This window comes from Neolamprologus multifasciatus, chromosome 3 (genome assembly GCF_963576455.1).
Source record: "Neolamprologus multifasciatus chromosome 3, fNeoMul1.2, whole genome shotgun sequence".
NCBI lineage: Eukaryota > Metazoa > Chordata > Actinopteri > Cichliformes > Cichlidae > Neolamprologus > Neolamprologus multifasciatus.
In genome coordinates, this window is record NC_140441.1 from 25198181 (window position 1) to 25213819 (window position 15639).

The window sequence follows — 15639 nt, forward strand, 5'->3', positions numbered from 1 at the left end:
AACACGTACAAAATACAAAAAACATGTAAACTCCAAAACACATGCAAAATCCAAAACACATGTAAAATCCAAAACACGTACAAACTCCAAAACACGTACAAAATCCAAAACACATGCAAACTCCAAAACACGTACCAGGGCTGTTTGGCACTTTCTGATAGTGTGCAAATGTGATGTACGTACTGCGGCAGTCATACAGACAACTGGACGGTCCAAAAGTTGGCCTACCTATTACTGTCTGAGGTTTTAGTAGAGTTGTGGCTGAACCACATAAAAATATACCATTAATTTTAATCTCCCCAATCAATTATAATGTTATGTTGGAATGTTGTTAAAGAGGGTCATAAATGTTTCAACCCAGTTTGTTTTGCAGATTCTGTATAGCAGCTTTAATATCGGGAGAACACAACTTCCTGATTGTGTGAGTAAAATTAGTTTTTTTTCTCTTTGTCAGTTTAACAGTTTCTGTTGTGCCTGTCACTGTTCCCTGTCTGTTTCTTACCTGGTTCTTCCTGACCTTGTACTTTCTCCTCACGTTCCCCTCTTTCCTCTCTCCCTCTTTGGACTGACAATCATACACAAATAGATTGTATTCAATTAGATGAAAAATTATATTAATATGAAAAAATACTATTAAGATCACTAACAAAAAGTCCTCTCTCAGTGTACTTTCAACCAAAAGGCAAATAACCAAACCACATGAACATCTAATAAAAGATAAATATTGAAACACTGATCCAATATTATTCCTGATTCACAGGTCATTTGATTTTACACTTTTACCTGAATGTGGCTCCTTTTTTTGAAAAAACTTTCTTATATCCATTATGAACCTGGCTGTCTCTCTGCACACACGCACACACACACACAACAGGTGTTCTAAGGTTAATGGGCATCCAGTCAGTTAGTATCCATTTCAAACAGGACAGTGGTAACAACAGTAGGCTACGAACAATTTTAAGTTTTAGATTTTAAATAGGCTGTATAAATTTCAATGCAACAGGACGGCCAAATGTCGCTGATTTTACTACAGGAGGACGGATTGTAGCACAAACGTAGCACTAAAAAAGTAGACAATTCTGGTCTGTTTTGGAGCAGTCTTGGGGGATGGTGACCTTTGAATGACCTATAAAATCAAGTTTAATATCTCAGAAACCATAGCAGCACAAACGCTCATTTTACCTGCACAAATCTGCACAAACGTAGCACTTTAATTGCCTGAAGAAAAGGGCACTTTGGGCACCCATCAGGAAAGGGGCAGGTGCTCAAGCCCCCAAAACAGGTTTGAAATCCTCCCGACCAAGCGATTGATGATCGGGAGCTGGTCGTGAGGTGTTAATCGCTTCTCGTTACCCCACGTATACTACACGATGCACGACGCACGATGAAGGCCAAAATCAGGCCGATCGCCAAAACGGTCGCACGACTCAAAAATCGGCTCAAAATGGGCCAAAAAAATCGCACAGTGTATGCCCAGCATAAGTCACTCATAAATAATATGGAAAACTCTAATGTTAAGGCATTAAAATGGGATTTCATAAAGGAATGAATTCGCCATAGAGTGAAATAAAAATTGTATAATCCACAATAAAAACAACATAGGCTGTGTAACAATGTAATTTAAGGTCCATGCAGTAATTGGTCCATACTGAAGGCCTAGTAATGTGAGGTTGTCCAAAATTTCACATACTACAGTGATTAAAAGAAAAATAATACCATAATTAAAAGTCACACTTTAGTTTATTCATTTCTATACAGGCAATCGCGTAAACCAGCCCTATACGTCTTTCCTGGGTCCCTCGCAGCAACACCCTTCCAAGATGGCAGCCAACAGTAGCAGCACGGGTAGCAAATCCAGCAACAGCAGCGGTGGGAAACAGTCCGGCCCGTCAGCTGAACAGGTACACTTACCTCCACCTCAGGCTGCTTCACCGGTACAGTCGTTGATATTGTTGTCGTTGGGCCGTGTGCGGTGGAGTTACAGCCACCAGTTTGAGTCCCGGATAGCTAAAGCTAACGTTAGCTTCCCATCACCGTCATGGTCTGCTCTCTAACAAGCAGCTGGTGTTAAACATGAAGATTTAAGCGTTCATATAATGAGCTGGGGTCAGGTGTGCGCTTCTAGAGCGCGGTTTATGGCTGTTAGACGTATTTAAATGTGCGCGTGTGTGTAAGGAGGTGGTTTGGCTGTGTGAATAGAAGATGCTATTTTTATAACTGAAGACCACCCAGCCCGACTCAACGTGAAGCCACATTACTCAGCTATTCATAAAGTACCTGTAACGATGAACTGAGTCTGCCGTAAAAGTCCTGCAGTGTAGCTGCTCTCAACAAAAGTATGTGGAAAGCGATTAATGTGATCAATGCAATGGTTTCATGTGATGCTCCTGCAGGCTGTCGATCATGGATCAGTTTGCGTTTGTTGGTGTCAGCTGCCCTCTGCTGTCCCAGCGCAGCACAGAACAGCATAGAGCACGGCAGTGACCATCACAGACTCATGCTGAGCGGATATTAAAATACCTCAGTCATCTCAGAAAATAGTGATGGCTGTGTATGTTGTTGTGGAGAACTTATGTGTTTTTAGTGAAGTCTGGTTAATTGTTAATGTGAACATTCCTTGACAGTTTCCACACAGCCCCCACTGGTAGAAACAGGGCTCACTGGTTTTGATCACCAGGAGGTGTTTAAGTTACTCAAAATTAAAATGCCATTATTTTTATGATATAGCCAAAAAATTACTGAAAATGTGTGAATTTCTGTTAAGTGAGGTTACATAGACTTTTACACCTTAACTATATGTGGATCAGACATGCTTACATGTCCAGTCATCTCCAAGAAACGTGAATATAAAAATAACATACCATATACAATAGCTCTGCTGGTCCATGATGGTGCTCACTGTGGTTTTGTGTGGCAGGTGGTGGCAACATTTCAGAGGATGCGTCAGGAACAGCGCAGTATGGCTTCTAAAGCTGCAGAGTTGGAGATGGACATCAACGAGCACAGGTCGGTACAAACCTTCTGATCCGCTCTAAACAGTTTACATTTACAAAGAAGTTTCATGCAGCAGTTCAAGAAAGAGAGAACTGAACATGATTTATTGATATACAGAATTCAGTTATGCTATTTGACGACTCCGATGCTACGACAGCAGAATGAAATCCTAGTGGCGATAGACGTTATCTAGGCATCAAGGGTCATGCCTTGACTCTAGGTCCTCGTCAAATTCTAGCTCAGGTTCTAGCTCCAGTGCCCCTCCAGCTCATCGAGGATCTCAGAGCAGAAGTCCAAGATGGTGGAGTTTAATCCATCTGACCATGGCTTGCAACACGCACTGGGAAGCAGCTAAATTATTTTATGGTTTTACTGCGTGCCTTCTCAAATGTACGATGTGTGCGCACACACGTGTACACAGACAAAGCAGACAGATGATATAAAAACACACACAGCAAGTGTTTATTTCTCACTTCCAGTATTAGGAAACGTTTGCATGTTTGCAAACAGTACTGATTGCAAACAGTTCATTGGCACAACCAGAACAGGTGGCTGGTTTGCAGCAGTTACTTTGGTAACTAAGTTTAAGTAACTGATCTTAAAACGTTTAAATATAAAAAATAAATAAATGCTTAAATGAGGTGTCAGATATACTTGTATGGGTATTAATATACTTGGTGGAAGACCTGATGGCTGAGTCGTTATTCCTGTTATACTTCTTTTAAGTTCACCTCCCAGAGTGCATGTGTGATCGGTGCATGGTGAAATAGAGTCTCTGTGGATAAGTCCTCGTAGACACATGGACCCTCACACTCACTGTCTGATGATGAAATTTATGATCCTAGTGGACTTGTGGATGTGGAGGTTAATTGAGACTTATGGCCTGATATTATAAGCATCTAAATACGTAATAAGCCCTAGGGTAGACCAAGTGGTGCATGTGAATGTAACACTGAATACATGTTCTTAGCCGCAAATATTTTACAGTCTGGGGAATAACAATGTCAGCTACTAGCTGAGGCATTCCTGTGATACCTTTTGAGTTGAATTAGTTTTCTTTTTAACATTTCTGTTTTTCTATTCAGCTTAGTAATAGACACATTGAAGGAGGTGGATCCATCGAGGAAATGCTTTCGTCTAATAGGAGGAGTGTTGGTGGAGAGGACAGTAAAAGAAGTTCTACCTGCCTTGGAAAACAACAAAGAACAGGTGATGGAAGAGGAAATGAGAGCATTTTACAATTTTTCTTTAAACACTGAGTGCTCTGGCGTTTAATAGCTTCATATATTGTACTCAGACACTTTAACTCAAAATTTAATTTTCTTCCTCCTTCTGTCCTCACAGATCTCCAAAATAATCGAGTCCATCAACTCACAGATGCAGACGAAAGGGCGGGAGCTCACAGAGTACAGGGAACGCTACAACATACGTTTGGTGGGAGAGGGCGAAGGAGAGGAAAAGGGCCAGTCAGCCGCTCCCTCCAGGGACAGCGAAGGAGGCGGATCCAAAAGCGGAGCCGGTGTTTTAGTTTCATAGGTTGTGAGCATGGACAGTGACAGCAGGGTCCTTTGATTTCTGCAGTGCTGAACACGTAGATGGAGTCACACAGTTTAGGTGGAAAACAAACTCTTTGCAGGATAACTCTGGATTTGAAGTTTACTGAAATCTCTGCTTAATCTAACGCACTTGTTAATTTGCAGCAGGTGTATTCTGCTTCCTTATGTTCAGTGTGAAAGTTAAAGCTGTCTTATGTTTGCCTTTTTTAATGCTGAAATACTGTGACATCAGTTCATTGATTGAATTCAACCACCTGAACATTTACCCGCACTCACGCAGGAGCAGCTAAAAACATGATTTTGCTGTCTTAAGATTATCGAAAGTGTTTTTTCCACACAATAATGATAATGTGCTAATGTGTTTGGCCAAAATTAAAGAGTAATTTCAAAAAGTAAGAAGAAATGGGACATCGAAACATCCAGTAAAATAAATCATTTTGAAAGATGTGCAAAAATTGGATTTCATAGTGCTGTAAATAATTAACAAGTTGAGCAAAAGTTCATGTCCATGAAGGCATTTAAAAAGCACTCGTCTTTAGCATGAACATCTAAATTTACTCTAAGTACATCATCAGATTTAAAAACAGACACGTTACATTCAGCCTCCCTCTGAGCTTGTTTAGCTCCACACATGAGCCATGTAGAGTATTAGCTCTGAATGAGGTCGGTTTGTGTTCGGGGTGATGAACCTGGAAGTGTAACTGTCACACCTTAATAATAAAAACCCACCATAACTGAGGAAATGCCTCCTAGGACCCCCTGAGCACTGTCCACACGGTTAATGTGTTGTAAGGCCTTTGTTTTTTGTTAATGCTCATGAATAAAAAATGTCACAGTTGTGTTTTGTTGCTGTCCTCAATTCATCTCATCACTTCCATGACGAGTGGCGCCAACAAGAGTTTTAAACAAGATGAGACGAGGTTCAACAGAAGTGCACCATAAATTGTTCTCACACACGAATGGTGAAGGAAAAAGGACTAGTTTAAAGAGTCCCGCTCATAACATGGTTTGTATATTTGCCTGTATGTGCAGCACCTGCTTTCAAAGGATAAACCTCTATCATTTATTATAGCTCTGTCAAATCACGACGTTCAGAAACTGAGACATCCTTCAGCATGGTGATCTAAGACTGATTTCAAGATGGGGAAAGTCTTTTGTATGGAATTTTGATAAAAAGACCTCGGGGTTTTCTGGGAGAGTGAAATGTTTGCCACTCACCAAAGGTTTTGGACACAGTGAAAGGAAGATAACTTTGTTCATCAAGTACAGAAAACACCTAAAATGTATCGACAGGAAAATACACGTCAGTTAAAGTAAGATATAATACCTTTAAGGTACATCGAGCCATCTATGTGCTCACTTTCATTCTAAAGCAAAGAAAGAGCTAAACCACAGGTCAGCCAACAGATTTTGGTGTCCAAGTTCTGGATTGCTCCTAATTTGTCAAGGCAATTATAAATAACAAAAATTAAAACTTAGTATGGGGAACTGAAAGGACTTTGAAACACCACACTTTAAAGAAAAATGGACAGGATGTTGATTGTTTACAAAACTAAACCAAAAAATAAACAAAAAATGTCTTTAGTTATAATTTTTGTAAGTTTAGTTTTGTCAAACATTAAAAGACACTGGAGCTTATGTTTAGTTGAGACGAGTATGTGGTAAAGAGCCGTGTGCTTGTGAACTTATTATCTTACCTATGACAAATAACCACCAAAAACAAAACCAACAGCAACAAAAATTATAACTATAGAATGATAACTAGAATGAACCACACCAAAAACTCTTAGGCAAAAAAATAAACCTTAAAATATCAGATTAACTCTGGAAACTAAAGTAAACTAAGACAGGGGAAAAGAAAAGCTAACAAATACAATAAAAAATGCGAGATATTTTCTCTGGGCGTCTGTGTGCACTGCCATATCTGCACGTATCTATATTTATCTCTATATATATAGCTACACTTTATAGTATTCATTCTGGGTTTTATATAGGATTGAGGCAGATTGATTGAAGCTCCTTCATTTGTAATTTAAACCTCATGGTCCGTTTGGACTAATGTGAGCAAGTGATACTGAGCAACTGAGATTATTTTTAAACATATGGCGTTACGTAACTGACAAAACACGTGATTCGGGATTAAGTGGGAAAAAGTGAAAAGATACCGACGAGGATGGGATTCGAACCCACGCGTGCAGAGCACAATGGATTAGCAGTCCATCGCCTTAACCACTCGGCCACCTCGTCTGAATGTCTCTACCGCAACAGCAAATTGTATTCAAGGGCAACATAGAAGAATGGTGTCCATATTTATTTGGCTTATTTCTAAAGACTTCGTTCTCACGTAACGTGGCACCGTAATTAGAACATCCACGGGTTCACACATTGGCCTTTAGGACAAATTAAAAACAAGCGCAAACACTTCTCCAGGAGTAAATTCAGTGGCGCCTTTGCGTCCGTCATTACGGTTATAACACATCGGTGTGCGCCGCTGTCGCAGCAGCAGCAGACTGCTGACAACTGTGCTGTGCTTTGATGGAGATCACAGAAACTGGATGATCACTTTATTTGTTCTTTTCTGAGTCGTGTGGAAATCTAGGTCAGCGCTGCCACTAACCGGGAAAACATGCGATCGAGTATTCGTTACATTTCCAGCCGAGGAGGCTGCAGTTAGCACCGAGGCGCCAGTGTCGGTGACGCTAGCTGGGACAGAAATAGAGCAGTAAGAGGCATCCAGCTGTGGTTTTCGGACCTCTTTGTGTCCTGCAGCCTGTCTGGGATGCATCTCTCCAAGAAATGTTCCGCCTTCAAAGTAGTGCTGAGCGCCCTGCTGATAGTGGCGCTGCTGCAGCTCATCTACCTGTCCTTCCTGTCCAAGTTTCACGGAAAGCAGCAGCGGTACCGATACTCGGAGCTCTTCGGAGGCTCCGGGGCCAAGAAAAATGCCCACCCGGAGAAAAACTCGCGGAAGGAGCGCCTGAGGTACTCACTGTCCACCGGCGGGATCTTTGACAACAGCGGGCAGTACCGAGTGTACAAGAACTTGATCAAAAGTGACTTCACCACGAATGAGAAGCCGGGATCTGACCCCAGCTCCAACATCCTGGCTCTAGCTACACACACCACTATCAATAACCTGCACTACCTGGAGTCCTTGCTGGAGAGGTGGCAGAACCCCATCTCTGTGGCCATATTTGCTCACGGCCAAGATGTGAAGTTTGCCACAGCTCTGGTGTACGCTCTCAGCTTCTTCTGCCCTCACATCCAAGCCCTGGTGGACTTCCACTTGGTTTGCCTCTCTGGAGAGATGGCCAGCTTCCCGGAGCAAGACCGTGAGCATTTTGCAGGTCTTGAGGACTGTGCCTCAGTGTTCTCCAGACTGGAGTCTCACGGGGAGAAGTACAAGAACTATGCCATGAGCGGAAACATCTCCTACCCCAACAACCTTCTTCGTAACATCGCCAGAGGGGGCACGGAGTCCTCCTACATCTTGGTCATTGACATGGACATGATGCCAAGCGCCGACCTGCATGAGCAGTTCATGGCCATGATCGCCAAGCGTGAGCCAGCGAGTGACGAGGTCTTCGTCCTACCGGCTTTCGAGATCCGCCACGCTAGGAAGATGCCAGCCACCAAGGCAGAGCTGGTTCAGCTCTACCAGGTCGGTGAAGTCCGGCCCTTTTATGAAGAGCTGTGTCCTCGTTGTCAGGCCCCCACCAACTACTCACAGTGGGTAAACAGCCACGTCAGAGAGACGGGAACCCTGGAAGTTGCCTACACGCTCACCTGGGTGGACCCCTGGGAGCCCTTTTATATCGGGCACCGCTCTGTGCCTCTCTACGATGAGAACTTCAAGCAGTATGGCTTCAATCGTATCAGCCAGGTTGGTATGAGAAAGGTGGTCATGATTTCAAGAAGATCTGCCTGTTAGCTGCAGCCCATGAGGTCTTTAAATACAAAACCACAACAATCATTGAACATACAGGAGAGAGCTACCACACACTGTCAGCATCAGTATCGCTCTTAGACTAAAGGAGTGAAGCAGCAGCTTGTTCCAGGTGTTTGGTGGCTGGAACAATCAGCCTTCTAAAATTAAAAGCCCAGGTCCCAGTAAACCAAAGTCAGCAGTATTTATACTTTGCTGTATTTTTAAAAAAACTGGAAAGTGGTCGACAACTTTGCTGACCTCTGCATTTAAATCTTTTAATTTGACTGTAAGTCGTGTATATTTTCATAGGAAGAAGTACTTGGTGCACTACTACTCTGTACAATCTGCAAACACAGTTTGACAGAAGTCTGCAGTTTATTCAATCTTTACTCACATGGAGGCTTTTTCTTCACTTTTTCTATCATCAAGGACTTTCTTTATTATTTCTGTTTGCACTAAAAGATTCAGTTTTTTTTTCCAGGTCCAAAACTCTGTAGATGAATTGCTTAAATTAAATTGTAGACTAAATTCAAAAGCATGTGCACAAATATATCCTACCAGTCATTTTTCTGCCTTTAAAGAAACTTTACACTATCAATAAATATCACTATTGCGCCGACTCCCTCCTGCAGATACATGCAGGTTAATTGGTGATTCAGGCTGTGAGTGGGATCAGCTTTTTGTGTTAGCCCTGTGATAGAATAACAAGTTAAGTTCAAGTTTAGAGATTACCCCCTAATGATAATCAATTCTAATAATAGCATCGCCATTGCTGGAGATCCCACAGACCAACAGTATCTAATGTCTTTGTTTTAAACTTCTGTTAAACACCACCATGGCTGCAGCTGAAAGTATAAAAACTGTCCTTTAAACATTATTTTAATTTAAATACTCTTCCATATCTTAGTGATAGAGCTGTGCTATTGACAAGTCTGTTATCTCACACGCTTATTATTTAAGTTGCTTCTACTTCCTGCCTTCAAATTGGCTGAACTTTGTCATTATAGCAGATCATTTAACATAAACACTATAAACAGTTCGGAAAATTAATGGAAGTTACTAAAAGTAACACAAAAGTGTAAAGAGGTCATGGAGATGGACAAGAGATTAGGAGTCATCACAAATGAAGTTTAATGAGTCACAGTAGTGGGAGAGGACGTGACCCAGAGCAGGATGAAATCCCATAAAATATATATTTTTTATAATCCTGGACTTTTCAGACTAAAACTGGGTCAGCAGCTTTTTTATGGAGTTTTAAGCTTCCTAAAACTTCAGACGTGGATGTAAATGCAGTAAGAGGTACACATTTTAACATTAAAACACGTGATTGTGGACACACCTTTACCGAGGACGAGATCATCATCAGGACGTCTGCCTCTGGTGCATCAGCTTTGACCTCTCACAGGTTCTTTAGGAAAGTACTGTATTAAAGGTGTGAAGACTCCTTTAAATTAAATTAATCTGCTCGACACAAATCGTTTTTGGTTGTAGTCTCTTCTAAACCTCATGGCCTGCTTTTTCTAAGCTTCTCCTTTCCCCTGTGGAAATGTCTCCACACCTTTGTCGGTTTCATCACTCCACGCAGCCTCTCCCTGACACCTCGTACCTGAAGAAGACATTTCATCTCTCCTTCCTCATGTCCGCTCTCTCACCTTTGTTCTCACGCCTTCTGCCCTCGATACCAAAACCGTCTCCTCTGTCATTATCTTCTCTCACCTCCCCCCGTTCGCTCTCATCACTTCCCACCCCCATGTCTGTCTCCTCATGCTGTTGTTTAATCTCCCTCCAGGCCTGTGAGCTCCATGTGGCCGGATACAGGTTCTCTGTGCTGAGCACTGCCTTTGTGGTGCACCGCGGCTTCAAGATCCAGGGGGAGTTCCACGCTAGGAAAGACGAGGAGAACAAACGCAACCGGGTTCTGTTTCGCAACTTCAAAGAGGGCCTGAAGACCAAATATCCGTCCTCCGCCCGGCGCTGCTGAAAAAAAGACGAGGACATCGGCCGCCGATGACGTCGCTGTCGAGCTGAAACGACGGACGCTTTCTTCTTGTATCCAGATTTAGCTTCCTGTAAAACCCTTTCTGCCCAACTTTCATAGTCAGCACATCAATTTCCTAGTTTCTCTCTGATTTTCCTTTTTTTTGTGATGGTGGCACAGTAGGCGTTTATTTCAAATTTTGTGAAAATGAGCATCAGGGAAATGCTGCCTGGGGATTTCTGAGTGTTCGCTGAGATGGGAGAAAAAGAAATGATCATTCAAGAGTGAGAAACAGGGCAGAAAATCTGGAGTTCACTGCGATTTCACTCAAATGCACATTCAGAAAACATTTGGGGTCATTATAAAGCACATAAGGAATGCATCCTATATTTGGAAATCATTTTACACTCGTCCAGATTCAAAAATGGAGCAGAGTCCTAGATTTCACTGCGAGTAACATGAAGTTTTAACGTCTTACATTTCAGACATTGTGTTTAAAGTTAACATGCATGGTGGTGTTTGACAGCAGCTGGCAGAAAAAATGAATTCGCTGATACATCAGGGACCAACAGTAAGGACCAGCTGCTTAATGTGGAGCTCCTGACCAGCTTATTCTCCTGCAGACTGATGGAGCAGGTTCATTTGTAGGAAGGTGGTGGAGCATCACAAAGGTCTACTTGTCTACAAGGAGACATCAGCAGGAAGGCAGCGGCGTTGTTTTCTAGAGCGATGCTGAAGATGCTTTAATCAGGCTTTCTGTACAGAAACAAGTTCTCCATCTACATATATACAAACACTAACAGCCCTCTGACTGGAAGAGAAGCTAAAAATACTACATTTCTTCCTTTTGGGGATTTGAAAGGTCTGATTATTATATTTCCTCCAAGGGCAAAAACACTAGTTTAAAGATAAAGCTGCTCCTTTATTCTGACAAGGTCGTCACAGCAGATGGATCTGCATCTTTTGATTTGACACATATTTCTGTGGTTAAAAAAACCTCCTCACACTATTTAACTTCACTTGTTTGTCCTGGTTTCAGACATTTATGTCAGCTAGTAGTGCGCTCTGACCACAAGGTGGCAACAATCGCTCGAGCGTCCCAGTTGTGGTTTGTTTTCAGCCTGTGGTAAAAACAGCAGAGCGCTCGCACATCAGCGGCGCTGTTTGGTGCTCAGGACGCGAAGCAGCTCCGCAGCACGGCCGTTAGCACATTTGGCTGCGAGTGCTTATCAGACTGAAAGGGTTCATCTCATGAGAACAAAGCTGTGGGAGCCTGTGTACAGAGATTATGCACAACACTAAATTTTTGCATACACTGTGGAGAACTGCTGTATTTATAACACTGGGGATCTGACGCTGGCAGCCCTCTACATTTATCAAGAGATTTTTGTTGTTGTTTTTACCTCTTCAGCTGGAGTGTGTGTTGGGAGCAGGCAGCTACAGGCACTAATGTAGCACACATATAAAGCATAATCAAAGTGTGAACCACAAACAGGAGCAGCCTGTGGTGTTAAAGGTTTGCTTCTCTTGCTACTATTGAAGTAAAAGACAGCAAATGTTTGATCTTAGGCTTTATTCTGTAACTACGGTACATACAGACAGTATTAACCTCGACTACCACTCTTCTTCTTTGTTTGTAGTGAATGCATATACACTTCAGATGTGTTTGACTCACATGTTTAAGTGTTTAATTTAAATGTAATTCTCGATTCGAGACGGACTGACGTGTTTTTTCTTCCTCACTCGTCATGTTTGTGATATATTTATTGTAAAAACTCTTGTTTGTTAACAGGAATAGTTTTTTATGACCTCGAGCCACAAAGAATAACCTGTAGCACCAAATTTAAACCACTATGAAATAATTTATTTAGCGTTTTTGGAGCAGATTCTGTTTGAACACGTTACCTTATGTGATTATGTGGTGCAGTGCTTTTTCCTGGTGCAGTGTTTCTTCCTTATTTGGAAATTTATTGTTTTTTTTATTTATTTATTTTTTCTCTATGATGCCTGATTTGTACTGTTGAAATTTCTAATAAACCTGGATTATTTACATTTGACCCGTGACTGTGATTGACTCTAGCTCTAACTCAAGAATAGAGTAAGTTAGTGAAATCACACCTGATTATATCACAAACTCAGAGTGCGAAAGAAAGAATGAGCCAGCTGTGGCTCAGGTGGTAGAGCAGGTCGTCTTCTAGTCAGAAGGTCAGTGGCTTGATCCCTGGATCATCCAGCCCACATGGCTTAGGAAAGATATTGAACCCTGAGCTGCCTCCAGTGACTGAGAGAGTGTCTGTTTGTTCGAAAGCACTAAATGTGCTGCATGAAGATGTCAAGTCAAGTGACTGTTATTGTCATTTCAAACATGTACAGTGGTTCAGTACAGAGTGAAACGAGACAACATTCCTGGTCCTACATATGACAGACAAACACAGGACTATGTAAAATGCAATGTGCAAAAAAACAAGACAAGACAGTGTAATGGAAGTGTGCAAAACACTTAATATTGTAATTTCTTCATTTCATATATAACCCTTAATCCTGTGCAGTCTATTTACCAACATTAGCAAACATACTACACGTAGAAACTTCAGAAATCCCTTTTGGCCATTCAGTCAGTTTTCAATTCAACAAAAGTCGAGAGGTTTCTATATATCGAAGGTTGTTGATTCATAAAGGGGAGAAATACAAATATAACATCTCCAAGAGGTATTTGGGAAAAATTGGGAAAGGATCTGTGCTAATGGCTCTAATTTAGTGACACTTACGGGTAAGAGTGATATCACTTAAAATATCAATTTTTTTCTATTGAACCTACAGTAGGTTCAGACTGGACTTCATTAAATCAAAGGAAATGTAACAGCATCCACATTGTGAACATGCTTAAAATTCAGCTTTACTGGACAAAAATAATAATTGTTTAGATGTAACTGAGCTGTAGTGAGCCCTGTGACAGACTGGCACCTATCCACAGAGTGCCCTGCCTCTCGCCTCCAACCCCTGTCTTAGCCCCCACACCACCCCCGAGACCCTGACAATTTTTTAAATATTGTAAAGCATTCAGTCAAACTTCATCACGCACTGAAGGATTAGACAACAATCGCAATAACGAGTGGATATTAGACTCTTTTTTTAAAAAAATGAAAGAATTCAGGAAATGCTCCTTTAATGAGTCGCTTTACAAATCAGGGAAGGTCACTGATATGAAATAATGTACAAAATACTTCAAAATTAAACATGTATATATATTATCATTTATGTCTTTTATTTTATTAAACTGAAATGCTTATTTGGCATAAAAAATGGGTCCAAATTCTTCTGTTATAAGACGAGTAAAGACTCACTTGGGCTGAATTTTTTAAAAATGCATTCATTCACCCTACAAAACTGTAAAATAAATAACTTTACTGTATGTGTTTTTATACCACCAGTTTTTATAAATAGTAATTAAATATTATTACATTTTTTTCTTGTATTGTTTGTGTACAGGTTTCAAATGAAAAGTAATTTGAAAACAAATTGTAAGTAAGAAAACAAACACCCTCAGTCATGCGAAGGTTCTTTGAGCACTTGGAATTGCTCAAACCCAATCAATTAACTTCACCAGAGGGATTTGCAATGACATCTAATGTCAACAGAGTTTCCAGAAGCATCATTTGAAAATAACTGCAACACTTCATGTCCAAGTAAAGCGTTTCAAACACAGCAGGCTTCGCCCGTCTGAACTCAGAGCGTGCGTGACGTTATGTAAAACCTTTATATGTGTCGCTCAAAGTGAGAAAACTGCGAGTTATCAGAGGAGTATCATTCTCCAAAACACTTGACCTAGTTGACTCTAACCTGTGGTGTAACGGGGTTTAAGATGGGGAGGCTTTAAAGCCATCCCTGCACCAACAGCATGTGACAGGTGATTACAAGGTGAGCTGGGACAGAATCCAATTAAAAGTTCCTACTTAGTAATTAAGATCTCTGTTACACTGGAGTTTAATGAGTTCTCTGTGTGACTTCTGCTTCATATGGACTGAATTCCCTCTGCAATGACGCCCATGGCCAGTGAGGTTCCCAGGAGAGCCTTCATTATATCCTGATAAACGAAAAAAAAAAGAAAGGTGATGAGGAAAATAAAACACGTCAGTATCATTGTGCCCAGCTTCAACCTCGCTCGAGCGTTGATGGTTTAACCGGCCATCTGTTGGTTGATAAAGTGGAGCACGTGTGACATTCAGCACTCGACAACTGTGCGAGGGGCCGTGGCATTTTGTGGCTAAGCCTTCATTATTGGGTCCAGGCACACGAGGGCAAGTGGCACGCAATGCCATGCTATGACTTTAGATCAGCTTTCATTGGACGCACACTTTGTCATCACCAGCTTTATTAAGTAAGGCTTTGTTTTTGCCTTCCACTCACTTCATCGCGACTTCCCTATTACTCACAACAGCAAGGCCTTACCAATGTAGCAAAAATCTTTGAGTTAGAGTACTCATGCATTTAAGTTAGGTTATTCATTTGTTTTACATGCATACTATATATAATTGGTATATGCTTAGTCATCTTTTTTAAACTTTAAAACCCATGATGTACATTTTTTCTCCCCCTGCTCAGGGTGTTAATAACGTAGCAGAAGGTGCGGAAAGGTTAGGAGGGGGATGGTGGATCAGGAGAGGCAGGTTTGGTGAGGTAAAGTGGGGTTTATCTCAGCAGCTTTGGGGAGTGAAGGCTTATCTGGGTCAGAGAGCTTTATGACATAAGCAATTAGGGTTTCCTTCTCTTGTGTATGCTAGCAGGAGGGAGGCCTCCCGCTATCTAGATTAGCCATCCTACTCATGCCAGGAGAGCTCGGCAGCTTCTGGACAGTGGAGGGAACCAGCTGGAGGGCGAGATGAGCAGGCGGCAGGGGGTTCCTCGATGGGGAAGGGGGGGAGGGAGGGCAACAAGAGCAATGGGTCAACAAACATATCTTGTAGACATGCAGGACAAGCAGCACGGGTCAGCGGAGGATCAAGAGCAGAAAGACGGAGTCAGTGACCCACACTGATGAAAGGAATTCACAGAATGAAATGTGGGGGGATGAAGAGGGCGTTTGTTCACTGTAGCATGTTTAACAGGAGTGTGGAGAGAAAACGACCACAAAGGATGTTTATGGTTACTCAGCTTAATGTCATCGATTTCTTCTCATGAGCCAC

The 15639-nt window shown here is 41.7% G+C and overlaps 2 protein-coding genes and 1 non-coding gene across 3 annotated transcripts; 2 read left to right on the forward strand and 1 right to left on the reverse strand.

Moving 5' to 3' along the window:
* The first annotated feature begins 1767 nt into the window (after positions 1-1767).
* Positions 1768-5394, forward strand: pfdn2 (prefoldin subunit 2). Its single transcript, XM_085147165.1, has 4 exons — positions 1768-1901; positions 2918-3006; positions 4080-4203; positions 4339-5394. The coding sequence occupies exons 1-4, from the start codon at positions 1821-1823 to the stop codon at positions 4528-4530; spliced, it is 486 nt and encodes a 161-aa protein (XP_085003291.1). The 5' UTR covers positions 1768-1820; the 3' UTR covers positions 4531-5394.
* A 1321-nt stretch (positions 5395-6715) lies between these two features.
* On the reverse strand, positions 6716-6797 carry trnas-gcu (transfer RNA serine (anticodon GCU)). The gene has a single exon. It is a non-coding gene; the product is annotated as a tRNA-Ser (tRNA).
* Positions 6798-6831: 34 nt separating this feature from the next.
* On the forward strand, positions 6832-12513 carry b4gat1 (beta-1,4-glucuronyltransferase 1). The gene is made up of 2 exons (XM_085147118.1): positions 6832-8433; positions 10268-12513. The coding sequence occupies exons 1-2, from the start codon at positions 7330-7332 to the stop codon at positions 10457-10459; spliced, it is 1296 nt and encodes a 431-aa protein (XP_085003244.1). The 5' UTR covers positions 6832-7329; the 3' UTR covers positions 10460-12513.
* Positions 12514-15639: the final 3126 nt, after the last annotated feature.